Source organism: Narcine bancroftii, chromosome 7 (genome assembly GCF_036971445.1).
Source record: "Narcine bancroftii isolate sNarBan1 chromosome 7, sNarBan1.hap1, whole genome shotgun sequence".
Taxonomy (NCBI): Eukaryota; Metazoa; Chordata; class Chondrichthyes; order Torpediniformes; family Narcinidae; genus Narcine; species Narcine bancroftii.
Genome location: NC_091475.1, coordinates 134,578,698 through 134,600,383, shown reverse-complemented (window position 1 = coordinate 134,600,383; position 21,686 = coordinate 134,578,698). Strand labels below are relative to the sequence as shown.

Sequence of the window (21,686 nt, the reverse complement as noted above, 5' to 3'; positions counted from 1 at the left end):
CCTGATATATTTTTATTAGGGAATATGCAACCGTTGATTGATTTAGAATTAGATAATTAACAGATCTCTTTTTTTTAGTTAGCACTGGCAGTGGCCAAGAAATGTATAGCGATTACTTGGAAGAATAGAAATTTATTGTCTTTAGATAGGTGGCATTCAGAGATGAAGTTTTGTTTGGTTATGGAAAGAATATCTTTTTCTATACAAGATAAGATGTCTTTTTATGAGTTAAAGTCGACCCCATTTATTGATTATATACAATTTAAATAAGTTTGAATTAATCATTTTTTTTCTTTAAAAAACTTTTTTTTATTAAATATTTTTTCTATATGTTTTTTTCTTTCTTTTTTTTCTTTTTTTAAGTTTTTTTAATTATTAGTTTTTTTTTCGTTTAAGTTCTTTTTGTTTTTGTTTTTTCATATATATTCATATAATAAAAAAAATTTGGATTAATAATTAATACTTAATTAATTTTTTTTGTTTTTTTATATATATTGATTTTTTTAAAGATATATATATATTTTTATTATACTAATGGTATTAATTCTTCACTCTTTATCATGGGGGTGTGGAGAGGGGGTTTAGGGGTTAAAAATAGTTTTTTTTAGTCTTAGTTTTTAGTTGTTAGGGGGAGATGCCGAGATTGGTATTGTATTAACTATGTTACTTTGTACTTGTATTACTTTATTTTGTATTTTTTCTGTACGTGAATTACTTACTTTCTTCATATGTTAAAATTAATAAATAAAGTTTCAAAAAAAAAGATTTTGTATTAAACAGAGGGAATCTTTGTGACATTGTAATTATTATCACTGATGAAGATAAGGAAACCTATAATGTTGCGGCGACAAGGGAATGAAGTTGAAGTTTAAGAGGAACTTTGTATCTGATGGATGGATTGATATCAAAGAGGGAACATTGAGATAACTAAGTACAGAATTAGGAAGAAGAGATGGTGACAAGGAAAGGGAGGTTGTTTCAAGAAGGTAGCAGGACTTTCTGAGAGTAGAGGAAGATGAATATGATGGCTTTGAAGCAATGTACTGCAGAAGTCAGGAGAACTAGTTTCACTTCTGGCTACTATGAAGCAAGAATTAGTGGTTAGGTAATCAAGATCTTGTTAATGATGGATATAGAGGATAGATTTCCTAGAAAACCAAGATTGGAGAGGGAAGGATATATGCAGAGTAATACAGGAGCATAATAGGATGTGCAAGGAGCTTAGGGTCAGCTTAACAGCTGCGGAGGATGGAATCAGATCAAAGTTATTCTTATCTTCCAGAATGATCTTCAAATAGCATAAGTCTTATTTGGTTCAACCAGCTAATCAGAATTTCCCTCTTTGTTTTTAGATTAAATCTTTCTAATATTTATTTTATCATGGAATTGTTAGCACACTTCAAAACACCTTTTTTTCCCCTTAATTTGTACTCTACCTTTGTTCTATGACACACACAAGGAAACAGGTCATCTTTTGAATGATCCACTAGTTCCATGCCCTCCCTAATCTTAGGTTCATTCACTTGAAGATCAGCATATTCCTGTTCAAAAAAATCACAAGCACAAAGTCTGTTATTTACATTTTGCATGACAACAACTAATTGCTTTCATATCACATTTTTACATAGCAATAATGTCCCAGGATGTCTTTCAGGAGTAATATTAAATAAAATATGATACCTGGCTATGATAGTAATCAAAAGCTTCATTAAAGAGATCAGCATTTTGAAGGAGGAAATAGATATAAAGGTATAAAAATTTAGGAAAAAAATTCAGCTAAAGTTTTGGCAGCTTAGGTATAGGGCAGCTCATGGCTTGAATAATAATAATGGAGTGATTAAATTCAGTATGATTAGGAATCCACAATTGGATGAGCATAAAGAAGAGTACTGAAGGATATTGCAGAAACAGGATGGAGTGAGATTCTATGGGGAACTGAAAACAAGGGTGAAAATTTAAGGACCTTGGTAACGTCATGAAAGGGACAGCTGTGTAGTCAACTTGCTCATCACGAAACCCTCTTTAAACCAGCCATATATAAAATAAATACTGAGGTATATGCTATAATTCAAGTATTAATGATTGATCGAATGTGATGAGCTGACGTAGGGTTAATGAGCGTGGAGGAAGGGGAGGGAGTGACAAACAGGGGCAGACGGAGAAGGCACCCCACCTTCTCCCACATGACAGCGGTGAGTCTGATAAGGAAGAATCATTAATTCTCTCTGAGATCCGTGAACTGAGAAAAGAATACAAAGGGGCTTCAGAAAATATTTACTTTATAACTGTTAGGATTCCTAAAGAGGGATTTTGAGCAACTTCATTTAGTTGCAACTACACAGAAAAGGTGGGTTCATCCAGGAGAGATCTAGTTACATCTCTTCTCCTTTGTAGAAGGAGCTGGCACACCAAGTTGTTCTAAGTGTCCAGTTGGGTTGGTTAGGTAGGAAGTACCGTTTATTCTCTCTTTTTTTCTTGCATTAACTTGTTTTGCAAATGTTTTATCATACATAGAGCAGTATCACAGCAATGCAATCCTACAAATTTTGTCTGAGGCATCACAGTCATATACAGGCCAACCAAAACAAGAAACATAAATGGCACATAAAATAAATTTTAGAATACACAATGTTGAATAATGACTTATTTAAATATAGTAAGCTTTAATGTTCATGAACGAAATCACCCAGTAAAGAGCCAACTTAAAAACCTTGGATGCAAAGTGGCAACGATACAGGAAACCCATTTGGTGGACACTGAGCATAAAAAGCTTTGGAGAGATTGGGTGGGTCAGGTATTTAGTGCCTCCTACAGGAAAAGGAGAGGGGTGGCCATCTTATTCAATAGGAGTGTAGTCTTCTCTGCAGAAAAAGTGATCCAAGACACACTTGGGAGATATGTCATGGTAATCGGTACAGTAAGTGGGAAAGATATATGAATACTGAATATTTAGGTTCCAAAAGAAGATGATTCCTCTTTCTTTGGAGACATTGCAAATATGATTGCAAATAAAGCTGAAGTTATGATAATTGTCAGTGGAGACTTCAATGCTGTTCTGGATGAGAGGCTGGATAGATCACCGATTGTACACAAGCAATCAAAAAGATCTAAAACATTGAAGAACATGTTAGAAGAGCTGGGGTTAGTAGACCAATGGATACACAAAAATCAAAGGGGAGGGACTTTAGTTTCTTGATACATGAAAGTTATTCATACAGAGATACATTTTGTGTTCCTAAACACAAAATAGTATGTGTAAAGTAGTAGATTGCAAAATAAACTCAATAACAATCAGTGACCATGCACCTATAATCCTCACCTTGGATTTAGAAATAGAAAGGTGTTTTAAATACCAGAGAGCAAACACTGACTGACCCTTTACCGATTCAGGAAATTAAACAGTGTACGGAGGAGTATTTTGATATCAATGATAACGATGAAGTGGGATGCTGCTAAAGCAATAATAAAGGGTAAAATAATTGAAATATCAAATAGAAGAAGAAGGAACAGGTTGAAGAAGCAATCAGACCTGGAAAGTAAAATAAAGGTACTAGAGGCAGTACATAAAAATTAAAATTAAAATAAAGAACAACTAAATAAATTAAGACAAAAAAGACCCGAATTAAAGGAGTTCTTGACATACAACACTGAAGGGGCCTGAAATTTTCAAATCAAAAATATTATGAGAAGGGAAACAGAGCTAGTCACCTCTTGACATTTGAGCTGCATTAAGAGCAAACTAATCGAGTGGACTCCAAATTTTTTCACCCAGCCTCAAGGGAATTAATTTCACAACCAAAAAAAATAGCAGAAGCATTTTCATCCTTTTACGAAGAACTATATGAATCTCCTGAAATCATGGACAAAGAGGGGAAGATAAGAACATTCTTTTCTAGATTAAATCTACCCTCCCCTTTCCAAGAAGAAGTAGTAAAAATGACAGCATGTATAGAACAGGAAATAAAAGGAGGTATTAATAAACTAAAGAATAATAAGTCCCCAGGGACCGATGGGATTTTGGGAGAATTCTACAAGTGTTATAAGGAGGAGCTCTCCCCGATTCTGGCTAAAGTCTTTAATTATGTCCTATCGGAAGGAAATCCTCCTAAATCATGGGCAGAGGCTATAATCTCCATTCTTTATCAGGATGGGAAAGACCCCAATAAGTGTGAAGGTTATAGGCTGGTAAGTCTTTTATGTAATGATCAAAAGATACAGCGCTATACTAACAATGAGAATTCAAAAGGTCATAACACAGTTGATACACCCTGATCAAACACAGGGAGCCAATAACATTAGGTGGGTTCTTAACATCATGTCATGTGCAACAAAGAAACATCAGACATCAATGATACTTAGTTTAGATGCGTAAATGGCTTTCGATAGAGTAGATTGGGTCTATCTTAACCATACATTAGATAAGATGGGGCTTCACTCGAAATTTGTAAATTGGGTGAAAGTATTATATTTAGACCCAAGGTCAAGGGTGAAGGTGAATGGATGTTGCTCTCTGTTTTTCAGTTTAAAAAGTGGAGTTAGGCAGGGAGACAGTTTGGGTCCCCTGCTCTTTGATATATGTTTAGAGCCACTTGCTGAAATTATTAGGCAAGAAGGTTATATAAAGGGTATAAAAGAAGATCGAGGGGTGAAACATAAGGTGTCCCTATTTGTGGATGATGTCATGTTGTATGTGACCAACTACTTCTACAGTGCATCACATGATGAAAGTTTTAGAAGAATGTGAAGTAATACCTGGTTATAAAATTAATGATTTAAAATCAGAAGCAATGATGATGTTGGGTACGTGGCATCACAATTAGATAACAGGTCAGGTTTCATTGGTCTAGAGAGGGCTTCAGAAACATAGACATTATTATCATTCCCCCCATCTTAAAATTGTTTGAAGCCAATTATGGAAAGTTATTGAAGGAGATAAAGGCAGATATGCTCAGCTAGGAAATTCTCCTCTTATCATTAAATGGTAGAATTGATATCGTCCAAATGAATGTTTTGCCCAGACAGCTTTTTTTAAAAATTCCAATCTTTGCCAGGAGGAGTTCCTATGATAGCATTTAAAGGTCTTGGCAAACTACTATCTAGATTTGTATGGCTTAAGATTTTGTTATTATCGAAACAAAAAGGTGGCTTTAATTTGCCCAACATTAAATATTACTACTGTGCAGGACAGTTGAGGACCCTGATAACATGGATAACAAATGATATAGAAACAGGTTGAGTGAGTATAGAACAAATTCATGCCCCTATAGCGTCTGCTAACAGCAGCGGTAATGAAATGAGAGATGTCCACACAGCATGAGGTGAACCAGCAACTGAACTTTATTTTGAATTCCTCGTGCTGCTTGAGGAGACTGCCCACTTCCTGTGAGGGGCATGCTAGCCTTAGGACGTGATGTCAGCGTGTCTCGGCGTCACTCCCTGTCCAGTGGCATGCAACACAGAAGTGGCGTTGCCTCCCAGGCAATGCATGTTGCCAACCGCAGGCTTCTCCTTGAAAGGGAAGGAGGGCTCGCGCCATCTTGTGTTGGATGACTGGGTCAGCTATTTGGTCTGTCTCGCCACGTGGTTTCTCAGCCCGCTACACCACCCCTCACCAGAATCACTGACATCCTTTAAGCAAGTTACCATACTGTCTTTGGGCGGGGGGCCTCTATGTCTCAACTGGGGATCCAGGGCAGGCTGGTTTGAGTCCAGATGTGCCACCATGAGGCAGTCAATAGTAAACCTGTCCTGCCATCCGTCAATGTACAAGGTGAAAACGACGTTATCATGCTTCAACTCCTTGAATGGACCTTTGTAGGGGCATTGTAGAAGTGCCCCTTGCTGTCCTCTCTACACAAAAATGAATTCGGGTGGACTGAAGGTTTGCCAGAATGTGGCAGGGGGAAGAGCTATGTCGGGAAGGTGGTGGAGGTTTCTGACTACCCATTTGTTCCCTCAATTGTTGGAGGACATCTGGAGCACTGGGTTGTGGGCCGGGAGAGTTGATGTGAACATCCCCTGGGATGGTAAGCAGGGAGCCAAATGCCATCATGGCTGATGACACTGGCAGGTCTTCTTTTGGCGCTGTACAAATTCCTAACAGGACCCAGGGGAGTTCGTCCATCCAATTAGGGCCTTGTAGTCGAGCTTTCAGGGCTGCTTTCAGGTGGCGGTGGAAACATTCGACAAGGCCATTTGCCTGAGGATGGTAGGCTATGGTGTGGTGTAACTGCCTGCCACAGAACTTGCCTAGGTTGGCCCAGAGTGAGGGCATGAACTGGGCCCCTCGGTCCAAGGTGATGTGGGTCAGGACTCCAAAGCTTGCAACCCAAATGGACAAGAAAGCTCTGGTGCAAGTTTCTGTGTCACATGTGGGCAGGGGTATCACTTCCGGCCAACAGGTAAAACAGTCGATTACTGAGACTAAATACCACATACCTTGGCTCACGGGGACTGAGCCAATGATGTCCATGTACACATGGTCAAAATGGCACTGTGCTGGGTGGAAACTCTGGAGCGGGGCCTTGGTGTGTCTGTGCACTTTGGTGCACTGGCAATCCAAACAAGTCTTAGCCCATAGGAGGTCGTGCTACATGAACTTGTCAGACAGCAGGTGGATCGTGGACCTTATGGAAGGATGTGACAGACCTCTGACTTTGGTCGAACACCCACCGTTGCCAGGTCATGGGTAGAATGGGTCTGGGGAAACCTGTGGACATGTCACAGTAATGTCGGGCTCCCCGGTTACAGACAGAAATCGCTAACCTTCAGGCTGATGATGGCGGTCCGGTAGGCTTGGATGTCCGCATCTTCTGCTTGGTCTTTGGCTAGCTGAGCAACATTGAGTCCAGGGGTAGCAGCGATGACCAGTCCGGACAGCGCATCGGCCACAACATTGGATTTGCCTGCGATGTGGCAAATGTCCGTTGTATATTAGGAAATGTAGGAGAGGCGTCGTTGTTGCCTTACCAACCATGGGTCCAAGAACTTGCTGAGTGTATGAGTGAGTGGTTTGGGGACTGTGTAGGCGACGAAAACCCTTCCTTCTAACATGTACCGGAAAGTATTGTCAGGTATAGGGCCAACGGCTCATGGTCGAACGCACTGTACTTGAGTTCTGGTATCCGGAGATATTTACTGAAGAACACCGGGGGGGGGGGGGGGGGGAGGGCCACTGTTCACTGACCCACTGCTCCAGCACCGCGCCGACCACTCTGTCTGACCAATGTGTCTGTTGCAAGGGCTGGGGGGGGGGGGGGCGGGGGAAGAATCTGGATGGGCCAAAGATGTGGCCTCCGCCAGTGCCACTTTGGTTGCCTGGAATGCTTCAAAGGTTTCGCATGTTCACTGGAGTGCCTTGTCACCGAGTTTGATGAGGTCGAATAGGGGTTGCATGAGGGTATCCGCGCCCCGAAGGAAATGATGATATAAGTTCACCATCCCTAGGAATTCTTGTAGATCTTGGATTGTGCTTTGCCTGGGAAAACGTTAGATGGCTTCTACCTTATCTGGCAGTGGTGTGGCCCCCTCTCGGGTGATACGGTGTCCCAGGAAATTGATAGTTTCCAGGCCGAACTGGCACTTAGCCAGGTTCACCATGGGTCTGAACTCCTGCAACCTGTTGAAAAGGCGAGTCAGGTGCATCCTGTGTGTGCTGGCATCAAGCCTGGCAATGAGAATGTCATCCAGTTAGATGAAGATGGAATTAAGGAAAATGCCAACCACATCCATGAGAAACTGAAATGACTGGGCTGTGTTCTTTAAACCGAAAGGCATCCGAAGGAACTTGAAAAGGCTGAAAGGTGTAATAATAGCCATTTTCGGGATGTTGATAGGATGTACCGGAATCTGATGATGCCCTTTGATGAGGTCCAACTTGGAAAAGATCTGGCAGCCCTGGAGCCTCATGGCGAAATCATGGTCATATGGGATAGGGTATCTGTCTGGGATGGTGGCATCGTTGAGTCATCTCTAGTTGCTACACGGGTGCCAACCGCCAGAGTTCTTCTGGATCATGTGCAGCGGGGATGCCCAAGGCTGTTTGAGTGTCAGACAATATCAACTCCTCTATAGCAGTCAACTCAGTCTTGGCTTGAAGGAAGTTATCCTGCAGGAGGCCCGGTGATCTCAATGTGGAGCTCCACGCCATGTGCTGATTTAGCGTCGTGGAAGTTGGATACCAACAGTGATAGGTAGGGCATGGATTCTTCTTGGCAGAAAGGAACGTTACCGTAGAGTAAGGGGGTATGACTGGAATATGGTAGCATTGAACAAACAGCATCTGTTCTTGTGCACCAGGAGCTCATGTGTCTGGAGGAAGTCTACCCCGAATAGGGCTTGTCCCATGGACGCAATCATTCACTTCCAATGGAAAACCGTGTGACGTGGATTGTGACCAGGTGGGGGCTGAAACTCGGAATGGATGAACCGTTGACTGCCTGTAGGGGAAGGCCCTTGTGATACGTTGGCAGAATGAGGCTTATCTTTGCTCCCATGTTGACTAGGAAATCTCTCTTTGTTTGCTGGTCCCTGAGGTAGAGTAGGCTTTTTTGAGTGGCAACTGCCGAGGCCACTATCGGCAGCTGGCCAGTCCATTTCCTGCCACTGTACTTGACTTGGTGTTGGGGTACGACCACGGAGGGGAAGCACCGCCGGGCGTTATGGCCCATCTGTGATGGTAGAAACAGTAATAATTCTGTTTCTGAGTGCTCGTTACATTGCAGCTGGGCCATGGCTACTGCTAGGGGGCCTGGTGGGGGTGCTGAACCGGCAGTGCCAGCGGTGTAGATTGGTTGCACGTGTATGGAACTCTGTTGCGGGGTGCAGAAAGGTGTGTCTGCTTCTTTGGCTAACAGGTGTGGGGTGCTGAAATCTATGTAGATATTGCCGAGAAAACATGTATGAGCTTGGAGGTAGCTTGGAGAAGAACAGGGTCTCAAACAAGAAGCAGTTTGTGTGTCCGTCCACTAAGGCACCATTTCGTGCATGAGCTTGGAGAGATTCCTATCGCCCAAGCCTTACATATTCAGGATGTGGGCAGCACGCTCGTGCCACCTGAGTTCCTTGCTGCAGTAGCAATCTTGTGTTGTCCACTGACAACATGCCAGAACTTGGTATCCTCCGAAACAATGCCTCTGATCTGGAACTGTGACTCGGCCAGTTGGAATAAATTCCTGGGCTGATTTGCCCAGAGAGGTGGCAAATGCACGCCCACAGTGTTGGTCACAGCCATTGTGACTGTAGTAGCATCCTGCATTTTGTCGCATTCGAGGTGGGTTCCAAAGACGATGGAATTGTCAGGGTCACCACTGTATCGTCTGCTAATGTCAGTGCTACCGAAATGAGAGACATTCACACAACACGAGGTGACCCAGTAACTGACCTTTATTTTGAATTACTTGCGCTGCTCGAAGAGACAGTCTACTTACTGCGAGGGGTGTGCTGGCCTTAGGAAGTGACATCAGTGAGTCACAGCATCACTCCCCATCCAGCAGCACACAACATGGAGGCGGCACTGTCCCCAGGCAACATGTGTCACTAACCACGGGCTTGTCCTCGGAGGGGAAGGGGGGCCTATGCAATCTTGTGTTGGACAACTGGGGCGGTGATTCGGCCTATCTAACTGCACAGATGCTTGGCCTGCTACACCCCAGTATTTCTCTGGAAGGGCTACCATTCCTAACCCAAGAAAATTGGAAGAAATTAAAAATAGATAGTGAATTCCTATCTGGAAAAATAGATAACGGCTTTAGAAAATGGGAAGATAAAGGCTAACTATTGTGGATCAGCTTTTTTGTGGGGAAACTGAAATCAGATGAACATCTTCAGAAAGAATTTGGTTTGTCAGGATTAGATTGTTTTTTAGATTTCTTCAAGTGCGGCACTCATTACAGACACATGCAGATTGGGAGCAGATATGTAAAATACCATCTACACGAGAAAAGATTTTCCTCCTGACTATGGAGGGAGTGATAAAGAAGAAGCTGACAGCTCACTTATACATTTGGCTTCAAGATATCGTAGCAGGAAACACTATGGGAATAAAGGAGAAATGGGATTTGGAAATAAATATTTGTATTACAGATGAAATGTGTGAAAAGACATGCCTTGATGGTCACAAGTTAACAAGCAGCCCTACCTGGAGGGAGCTTGAATAGAAAATTAAAATGAGTATTTAAGACTCCTCAGGTGTTGGTGAGATACAGTAACACCTAAGAATTATGCTGGAGAGAATGAGGGAAGATTGGCGATCATACCTATATGTTTTGGGACTGTCCTAAACTATATCAATATTGGAGAGATATTCAGGTTGAAATTAAGCAAATCATGGGGGGTGGGCCTACCTTTGGAGCCACCATGTTTTATATTGGGAGTGACTCCAGAGGATATAGATACCAAAAACCAAGCATCCCTACTTGGGGTGTTGCTGTTGATCGCAAAGAAGATGATTACAGTATTATGGAGAAATGTAAAACCACCAGCTGTACAACAATGGAGGGAAAGATTAAAATGTGTATATTTGATGGAAAATATAACAGCTAAACTCCAACTAAGGACTGATGATTTCAACATCAAGTGGTCACCTGTAATACTACAGTACCAAGATTGATTAAAGATATAACATCTCCTAAATCTCAGTGGTGGGGAAGAGTTTTACCAGTACACTCTATATGTAATTAGAGTTATGTATACAGATGTGAATATGATTGTACACAAGTGCATTATATAGTGATTACACAATGATAAATTCAATAAGATTTATTTTGACCCTCTCCTATTTAAGCTCAAAAGTGTCACCATGGGCATATGAAGAAGTGTGTGGTTAAGTATATAGGCGACTGCATATTGGTTAGAATGAGGTTAATTGGGTGCCTAAATCTGCGATCCCTCTATGAACAGAACTTGAATTAGAGTGATGTGCTGTGAACATCTGTTATGTGATTTATATATTTTGTTTGTATGCTCACATGATATGACTGCATATGGAAATTAAAGTTGTTAAAAAAAGAGAAAATTTGAAATGGAGAAACCTGCACTTCCTCTATTTCCCACATGTCAGTTTTCAATACTCTCTCTGCCGAAAAAATGAAATTGATATCCCCTTTCCCTCACTGGCCTCTATATCCACACATCATCCTTTGCTACTAATGCCAGCGGATTATGCTAGTGTGGGGCCTGTAGCATATGTTACAAAGGGGCCCTAAATTAAGAAAATACACACAAATATAAAACACATAAACCCATGCCTGTGATGAGTGAACGGACTGTTAAAATGCATTCCTAATCAAAGTGTGTTCATTGGAGACAAAAACATAGAAAATACAAAAATACATTGTAGTTTAGAATTCAAAGGATTCTGTCTGCGATTTTTAATTTTGAATTGAAATATTCACATACCCTGGGCACAGATAAATTGAGGAGTGAAAATTCTCTTCTTAAAATTTACAGGATCCCATAGTTATGCCCGTTACAATCACCAAATGAATTGTGTTCTGTAGCAAATTCGATGAAGGGCACTAAAGGTTAAGTCACTGATGTGGGGAGGAAAGGCAGCACTTCGTTGACTCACAGGGACTAGGTGAAATTTTCTTGGGAATACCACCATATGAATTTAGTGGTTTTATGAAAGACACCTCAAATAATTACGACAGGACCCACATTTAATGTTCATTGCAATCTTCTATCTTTATCACATGACAGATCCCAAGCCGTTTCCTGGCGGTGCTAAAGTTCATAGGCATATAGCTGCCAGAGGTTTATTCTCTTCCTCATTTATTTTCTGCTACAATATTGATGTTGATTTGCAGAGCTTGACAAATTTCTTCATCTAATTTATGTACACTCACATGTTGGCTACACTCTCTCTTCATGTCACCCTCCATGAAAGGAAAACCTTCTTAAGAATTGCCCTAAAATTTCTGTAATCTTAAGCTGGGAGAGAGGTGCAGAGGGGGAGACATTTACTATAAGAGCATGGTGTTACATTACATGCTCTTGTCGCATTAAGTAAATTGCAAATGACATGAGCAGTTTATGCACTCGAGTACTCAATTTAAATCGTGTTGACAAAGTGCAGAATTCCATCAAGGTAAATAGTAAAACACTTTCAGTTTTAAATACTTCCTATTATGCGTCGTCTATGCATCACATAGATACTGCACTCCCATTAATTACTGTGTTAAAAATAACCCCCATTAAAGGTAATAATTGGCTAAAATTGCTAACCTTAAACACCCAGTCATTCATAAAAGTTGAATGTAGTATAGTACAAATGAAATAGAGCAAGTACAGTACAATAGTAATAGAGCAGGCATTTAGCGCAAGACCCTTGAAAATGTGGAGCCCCTAGAATATGCTACTTTTGCTACTATGTTCATCCAGAACAGGTTACAACAGGATCCCTCTGCTACCCATACCTTCCACTCTTCCTCTCCCAACCTTTACTGTCATCTGCAGGGACCAGTCTTTCCGTGACCCCTGGGTTCACTTATCCCTCCCCTTCCCCAGCACATTTGGAGGTTGTCCAACTTTTGGACAATCCACAGCCTCTCCCTCACCATCATTTAGGGATAAAAGTACCCTTTGCAAGTGAGCAGAGATTCACAAGCACATGCTCCAAACTGGCATGGTGTAGTGACCGTTTAGCAGGCCGAGTGGGCACACAACGCGGTATCACGAACCGTTGCAGGCACAGTTCTTCAGTGAGCGCGTGGAGCCATAGGACAGACAGTTGGGTACTCACCCGGTTAATGGACCACAAGTGCGTGGTGCTGCAGGACTCTCGCTATGCTTAATTTAAACCTGCTGGTCCTGTGGATCGGTGGCAAACACATAACGATGTCACCATCCCATCCCGTGGAGCCCGGGACGTGAGGTAATATAAAAGAAACCTGTAAAGTCCAAATAAAATAGCCTTGTGTTGACTAACCTGGTGTACGTGTATTACTTTAGTAGTTCTACCGAAGTAGCCACTACAATATTGCCCTCAATGCAGCACCTTCTATTTGGCAAGGACTTTGCAAAGCACATGCGCTCTATCTGCGATGGGCATCCTGAATCTCAAAGTTCAAATTTATTGTCAGAGTACATGAGATTCATTTTCCTGGAGGCTAGATAGAATTTCTAATTACCAGTGTCTGTACTCAACTGTACAAAAGAAAGACATGTGAACAAACAATGAGCAAATACAGAAAATAAATATTCAGTAATACATATTGATCAAAGTGAGAGTCCTTAAGATGAGCCTCTGAATGAGTCTGTTCAGGAGTCTGATGGTTCAGGGTAGAAACTATATTCCTGAAACTGGAGGTAGAAGACCTGTGGACCATCTATCTCTTTCCTTAGCACAGCAGACAGAACTGAGCATGTCCTGGGTGATGTGGATCCATGATGATTGCTGCTGCTCTCTGACGACAGAATTCCATGTAGATGTTTTTGATGGTGGGGAGCATTTTGACTGCGATGTACTGGGCTGCGTCCACCACCTTTTCTAGGACTTTCCATTCAGAGTTATTGGTGCCCGCATAAAAGGCTGTGATGCAGCCGGACAGCGCACTTTCCATTACATATCTATAGAAGTTTGCTATGGATTCTGCTGACATTGCAAACCTCCGCAAACTCCTGAGGAAGTTGAGGCAATGATGTGCTTTCTTCACAATGGCATTAGTATGATGGGTTCAGTAGACGTTGTCCAGGACAGTGACCCCAGGAATTTAAATTTGCTCACTCTCTCTACCTCTGATTCCCCAGTGAGTGCTGGATTGTACACCTCAGGTTTAACCTTCCTAAAGTCTACAATCAGCAACATGGTCTTGGTGAATTGAATGTGACGTTGTTGTTAATACACCATTCAGCCAAGTTGTCAATCCCCCTCCTGTATGCTGACCCTCTTATACAGCCCACTATGGTGGTATCAGCAGCAAATTTGCATATAGTGGTTGTTGTTGTACCAAACCATACAGTCATCAGTGTAAAGCGAGTAGACCAGGGTGCTCTGGTGCCACCTGTTTCCATCTGCCCATCATCCCTTCCTTATGCTGATTCAGGATTTCAACGTGAAACATCAACTATTCCTTCATCTCCGCAGATGACTCATGTCCTGCTGAGTTCTTCCAGCATGTTTCATTGCATAAGAAATTAAAAATTGTAATGTTGCCTAACCTGGAACAATGGGTGAATGTTGGTCAACAAGCATAAGGATAATAAGCGACCAGCACTTGATGTGAATTGAGGCTTGGGCAGCCGAAGTTAGCAGAACCTCATTTATGGAGGGCAGATTGACAGAGCCTAACTATGAGCAGCTTGCAATTCTAAATATAACAAAAATATAGGTGTTTCCTTCTCTGGAAGGTGAGTTGAAATGGGCTGAGAAGGTTAGCATGCCTAGGTGAACAAAAATCATTTTGAGGTTAAATATTACACCAAGGTTACAGTCTGATTCAGCCTGAGAAGGATGGATTCATTGGAGTCTGAAAGGAACGAAAGACCATGGAAAGGCAATTTCCCACATAATACATGTTCTGTACTACTACATGACAATAAAGGAATATTGAATTGATATTCAATCCATAGTCTGTTTCATTGTTTTTGTCCCCTTGAAATATTTTTGATCAACTTTTGTTCAATGTGCAATATTCTCTTATCAGCTGAATTGGGGTTAGGCTGTCAAGATCCAGCAAAATCTTACTTTCTCTTTCATCCTCCATGGGATACAATAAATCTTTCATTTGCATTTAACTATGGATGCCATGGCATGGATCTGGAAATGATATGAAAACCTTCCGCAGTGAAACGTCATCCACTTAATCTCTATAATATTAGAGTAATGTCTCTAATACTCTTTCCCCACTTGTTTTCCCATTGTGGGTTATAGTATGCATCCTAGTGAAATAGGGCTTGGCTGTTGGAAATATTGCATATTGATTTGGAAGGGATTCACTACGTGATAGTGTTCCCACGCACCCACTGTCCTTGTACTTAGTGGGAATTTATTGAAGCAGCCTGAGAGAGAAAAGGCAGTGCAGTTTTCCAGTAGCATCAACTGCAAGTTCTTGGCATAGGTGGCAGAGCTCATGGGCATTTAGGGTCATGGATTGGTGTGATTCAATTGGGTTACTTTGTGGTTTTGTCCTGCAAGGGGACAAACTTCAATTGTTCGATCTTCACTAATCTATCATGCTACTGACTTATGCCTTGCATTTAGTGGAAAGGCCTTGGGATGTCAGGAAGCAAGAGTTGCTTGCTGCAGTGTATAAGCTTTCGTCCTGCTTTTACAACCACTCTATTGGTTTAAAAAAGGGGTAAATAACTGGTTCCTTTGTGATCTCAGAAAAACCTGTATTCTGTGGTATTCAGTTTATCTTGGTCATGTTAACCTATCTATGTCAGGGGCTAAGGATATGGGCCTCAGTCCAGTGACCAACCATAAACATGTAAAAATGTATTTTAAGAAGTCCTACATATATTTTGACTTAATTGATGAAGAGTTATTCCTGCATAACATGGTCCAGTTATTTTCAGCAGTTTTACCGAATTCCACTTTTGATAACAACTATCTTAAATACTTTGGGATGCACAAATTGTTATTATCAAAGATAAATATAATAGTGGCTACTGTGATCTGAACACTGGTAGCATACAGACCTACGTTTAATTCTATGTGCCTTCATGGAAAAAACAATTTGAAGCAATGCTTTCTAATTTTCAGAGAACAAGCAGTTCAAGAGTCAAGGCTTACTGTTGTAATCATAACACACCATCTTGTATTCATGTAATCTAACAGCTACTGTTGAAGTATGTGGTGGCAGTGCTCTCTCAATATGAAATTCCAAAGTTTAACAAGTCACAAGAGTTATAAACTCCTGATAAAGAGACATATGCAGATAAAAGATTGATAATAATCATCTGGAGTGCTGGAGGCGAATCCACAGACACTTAAGGTGCTTTCAGGTGACCAGAATACCCGAATGTAAAGCCGCCTAAAATACCCAGAGGCGGCTGTCAGGAGGCCACCTGAAAGTGGAGAACCCGGACTCAAGGAGCACTTACCTAACCCTCCTCAGGGAGGTATATTCTCCAGCTCAGAGTGCTCCCCCTAGGCTCCTGAAAGCAATGGGTGGGCTGTTGACAGTCAGCTGGCGATCTGCTGACAGCCATCCTCCCTGCTGCCGACAGCTACCCTCCCCACTGCCTGACAGCCCCCCGGCATGGAACTATGGGGCTAGAGCAGCTGGTGCGGGATTTCGGCATCCTGACATCCCACGCTGGCTGCTCCAGCCCTGTTGTCCCGTGCCAGCCACAATTTATAGAGAATGAAGAAGGCTTGTTAGTTGCAGTTAATCTTTCATATTGATTTTTACATTCTGGAGAGAGTTCTACATGTGCATCTCTCAACCTTTGCGTCCTTAAACCTGATAAATTGAAACCCGCAGAAATTCTGTCATAAATGATCATTGAGCAAAGGATACATCAATAGGGAGCAATACGCAGATATATTGTCCTTGTGAAAACAAACCAACAATTGTTCTGTGGATGATGATTAAAGTTTATTTCTTTTCCATTATTTTCATGTAGTGCTGCTACAAGATGCTCCATAACAAGCTGTGACTGGCCACAGTCCACAGGAGCTGCATTCCCTCGGACGCAGTTCTCCTTCAGTTGGCACATTCAGGTGACAGAAAGGTTTCTTATTCATGGCCACCTGAACGTCCCAGCTGCACTCCTCCAGCCACGTCTGCCAGTGCATTATCTGCATCCAAACGCCTGAAAGTGGCTTTAGTGACTCTAGAGGGTGTGACAGTATAGATATGTTTTTGGAGATAAATTGGGGTAGGTTTGTTAGAGTAGGTCACATACAAACATTTTAAAACAGATTTTATATAAAATACTGGAGCTCTGCTTATGCTAGACATGTCGGCCCAAGAGCCTTTGTAAAAGCTTTGGAGAGTGCCCAAGAGGCTTCACTAAATGATTGTTGTTTCCAAAAAGGCAAAAGATAAAAGAACTTGTTGGAACTGCAGATTGTCTGGAGTGGAACTTGCTGTTCTAGGAGGATCATGTGGTTTAGCAAGCAGAAAGAGTCAAACAGGTTTTCACTCTGTGTGTGTGAGTGAGAGAGAGAGAGAGAGAGAGAGAGAGAGAGAGAGAGAGAGAGAGAGAGAGAGAGAGAGAGAGAGAGAGAGAGAGAATTCAGTTCTACAGTTCAGCAGCAGCAGCTGGGACTGGGACAGGACAAGTTGGAAAGCTTGTGGAAAACCTCATTTGGAAGACGGGTTGTGAGTTCTTAGTTCAACCTGGTCAAAGTCCTGTGGTTCATGCACGACTGGCTGCCGAATGTTTCACTTGAAATAAGTGAAACAATAAGGAACTCTGTGGTGACCAGAAGGAAAAAGGTTATCATCTGGAGAACCCTGAGGGGTAAAATTTCTTAGGCACGACACTGAAGTGGCTGATTAAAAAAAAAATCAGTTGAGGGGGCCCAGCAGACAACAAATCTCTCTCTGAAAACTGACAAGAACCTTCCTGAGTGGTAACCATTTACCTTTCAAGCTTCAAAGCCTGGTGAACTTTATAAATGTTAAGTTCTGTGCAGAGTATAACAATTGTCTGCAACCAGTGAACTTGGAGGAATTAGAAGTGAGATTGGACTGTTAAACAAAGAACTTTTCTGAACTTACACACACATCACATACACGTGAGCTTAGAATTAGAAGGTGGGTTAAGTTAGCTTAGTTAAGTCAATAGTGATAAGTTAAAGTGTTATTCTGTTTTCATGTTTAAAGATAATTAAAAGCAACTTTTGTTTAAGTAACCATTTGTCTTGGTGAATATCTATTGCTGCTGGGTTTGGGGTCCTCTGGGCTTGTAACAAGAGATTCTCTTTTGGTTCTCTTTCTCTGACTGTAAGGGGTGCCGGCCATACTAATGGAAAATCTTTGAGACGAAAGGTAATTTTGTGTAACACTGCATTTCTGTTTTATTACATGACAATAAATAGGATCTGATCTGATCTTTTGAAAGTGTAATTTGCAAGAAATACATAGTTAAAGTGCAAGGAGTTTCTTATGACACTGAAGAAAGTATAATAATAAATAAATAAATAAAACATGTTGCATCTGTAATTCAGTTCTATTTCAGAGAAAGCTGCTCAGCAGAAAGGACAAGATGGAAAATAAGAACATAAAACAAAAATTCTGAGTATCCTGAATCCACAACACAGAAAATGCAAGAACTAACAAATACTGAACTTATGCTTTTTAAAATGCCTTGAATTTTTTATGACAATTCCTGTTAAAATAATTTTCTTGTAGATAATTCTATTCTAATCTAATTTATCTCATCAAGAACATTTTATTTTTGTTTTTCTATTTGTAACTCAGCCAGTCAGAAGTTCTATAAACCCTTACACTTTATTATCAACAATAAATGGAGCAATTCTCTTCCCATAAGCAACAACTTCCATTTTTTTGTTTCTCTAATTCTTGTGATAGCACTTCCCACTAAAAATAGTTAGAGCCACCGGAGTGAAATAACAAATAGCGCCTTTGGAAGACTACACAAAAGAGTCTGGAAAAACAACCAACTGAAAAACCTCACAAAGATAAGCGTATACAGAGCCGTTGTCATACCCACACTCCTGTTCGGCTCCGAATCATGGGTCCTCTACCGGCACCACCTACGGCTCCTAGAACGCTTCCACCAGCGTTGTCTCCGCTCCATCCTCAACATCCATTGGAGCGCTTACACCCCTAACGTCGAAGTACTCGAGATGGCAGAGGTCGACAGCATCGAGTCCACGCTGCTGAAGATCCAGCTGCGCTGGATGGGTCACGTCTCCAGAATGGTGGACCATCGCCTTCCCAAGATCGTGTTATATGGCGAGCTCTCCACTGGCCACCGTGACAGAGGTGCACCAAAGAAAAGGTACAAGGACTGCCTAAAGAAATCTCTTGGTGCCTGCCACATTGACCACCGCCAGTGGGCTGATAACGCCTCAAACCGTGCATCTTGGCGCCTCACAGTTTGGCGGGCAGCAACCTCCTTTGAAGAAGACCGCAGAGCCCACCTCACTGACAAAAGGCAAAGGAGGAAAAACCCAACACCCAACCCCAACCAACCAATTTTCCCTTGCAACCGCTGCAATCGTGTCTGCCTGTCCCGCATCGGACTTGTCAGCCACAAACGAGCCTGCAGCTGACGTGGACTTTTTACCCCCTCCATAAATCTTCGTCCGCGAAGCCAAGCCAAAGAACAAAGAACAAATAATCCTATTTACACGCAGTTGAAAAAGACAGAAGTTGCACTGTCAATCATTTGCATTTATGTAGCTTCTCTAACATTATAATGTTTGAGGTACTTCACAAATGGAAGAAAGGGAGAATTTTAAAATGGGGTTTGAAAAGTTTTTAAAAAGCAATTAATGAAGAGGCAGATAGATTTAATGAAAAAATTCAGAGTAGGCCCAAAGTGTTGGCAATTGCTGTTACTGACAATAAGACAAAAGGAAGTGCGAACGCAGAAAAAGCCCAATGTCGAAAAGTAAAAAGATCCTGGCTGAATGGTGGCAGTGGAAGGGTTGTGGGGGGATGCTGAATGTAGGGGGGGCGGGGGGGATAACCAAAGTTAGAAGGATTTCAGCATACAATTAGAGCAGTGGTTTTCAAACTGACCCCCCCCCCCCCCCCCCCCATAAACTCACATTCCACCTTAAGCAATCCTTGTGCCAGAAGTGCTCTGTGATTAGTGGGAAGGGAAGGCTGTGAACCCTTGCTCTAGACCCAATCGTCATTAAAATATTTTGCTTGAGAAAAATTGTCATTGGCCATTTCCTTTGGAGTTATGAAATAGAATAATACCTAGTGTCGCCGAGAATATTCTCCCAGAATCACAGTGCGGCTTTCGCGCAAACAGAGGAACTACTGACATGGTCTTTGCCCTCAGACAGCTCCAAGAAAAGTGCAGAGAACAAAACAAAGGACTCTACATCACCTTTGTTGACCTCACCAAAGCCTTCGACACCGTGAGCAGGAAAGGGCTTTGGCAAATACTAGAGCGCATCGGATGTCCCCCAAAGTTCCTCAACATGATTATCCAACTGCACGAAAACCAACAAGGTCGGGTCAGATACAGCAATGAGCTCTATGAACCCTTCTCCATTAACAATGGCGTGAAGCAAGGCTGTGTTCTCGCACCAACCCTCTTTTCAATCTTCTTCAGCATGATGCTGAACCAAGCCATGAAAGACCCCAACAATGAAGACGCTGTTTACATCCGGTACAGCACGGATGGCAGTCTCTTCAATCTGAGGCGCCTGCAAGCTCACACCAAGACACAAGAGAAACTTGTCCGTGAACTACTCTTTGCAGACGATGCCGCTTTAGTTGCCCATTCAGAGCCAGCTCTTCAGCGCTTGACGTCCTGCTTTGCGGAAACTGCCAAAATGTTTGGCCTGGAAGTCAGCCTGAAGAAAACTGAGGTCCTCCATCAGCCAGCTCCCCACCATGATTACCAGCCCCCCCACATCTCCATCGGGCACACAAAACTCAAAACGGTCAACCAGTTTACCTATCTCGGCTGCACCATTTCATCAGATGCAAGGATCGACAATGAGATAGACAACAGACTCGCCAAGGCAAATAGCGCCTTTGGAAGACTACACAAAAGAGTCTGGAAAAACAACCAACTGAAAAACCTCACAAAGATAAGCGTATACAGAGCCGTTGTCATACCCACACTCCTGTTCGGCTCCGAATCATGGGTCCTCTACCGGCACCACCTACGGCTCCTAGAACGCTTCCACCAGCGTTGTCTCCGCTCCATCTTCAACATCCATTGGAGCGCTTACATCCCTAACGTCGAAGTACTCAAGATGGCAGAGGTCAACAGCATCGAGTCCACGCTGCTGAAGATCCAGCTGCGCTGGATGGGTCACGTCTCCAGAATGGAGGACCATCGCCTTCCCAAGATCGTGTTATATGGCGAGCTCTCCACTGGCCACCGTGACAGAGGTGCACCAAAGAAAAGGTACAAGGACTGCCTAAAGAAATCTCTTGGTGCCTGCCACATTGACCACCGCCAGTGGGCTGATAACGCCTCAAACCGTGCATCTTGGCGCCTCACAGTTTGGCGGGCAGCAACCTCCTTTGAAAAAGACCGCAGAGCCCACCTCACTGACAAAAGGCAAAGGAGGAAAAACCCAACACCCAACCCCAACCAACCAATTTTCCCCTGCAACCGCTGCAATCGTGTCTGCCTGTCCCGCATCGGACTTGTCAGCCACAAACGAGCCTGCAGCTGACGTGGACTTTTTACCCTCTCCATAAATCTTCGTCCGCGAAGCCAAGCCAAAGAAAAATGAAAGTGCACATGACAAGCCATTTAGGAACAATTAAATCAGTGGTTTTCAAAATTTTTCTTTCCACTCACGTATCACCTGAAGCAATCCTTTACTAATCTCAGAGCCCCTATGCTTCAGGTGGAATGTGAGTTTAAGAGTCAATTTGAAAACCACTGAATTAGAGAGAGAGGGGCAAAAAATGGGACACAAACTCATTTACAAAATTTTGATGCAACAAGTGAACCTTTTTACTGAACAAACATTACACTTCCCTGCTTAAAACTTGCATTTCTCTTCTGGTCTGCAGCTACTTAAGAAACTTTTTATTCTACCTTCGGAAGAAAATGTACAA

The 21,686-nt window shown here is 42.3% G+C and overlaps 1 protein-coding gene across 7 annotated transcripts in view; it reads right to left on the bottom strand.

Moving 5' to 3' along the window:
* The window catches only part of poglut2 (protein O-glucosyltransferase 2), a 96,444-nt gene that overhangs the window by 9,797 nt on the left and 64,961 nt on the right, over positions 1-21,686 (bottom strand). For 5 of the 7 annotated variants that reach the window (XM_069890702.1, XM_069890697.1, XM_069890698.1 and 2 more), the window contains one exon: positions 1,437-1,541. In XM_069890702.1, the coding sequence (XP_069746803.1) occupies positions 1,437-1,541 (105 nt within the window). Of the gene's footprint in view, positions 1-1,436; positions 1,542-12,089; positions 14,383-15,942; positions 16,783-21,686 lie in introns of those variants that run through there. The other 2 variants (XM_069890700.1, XM_069890701.1) reach the window with 2 other exon arrangements.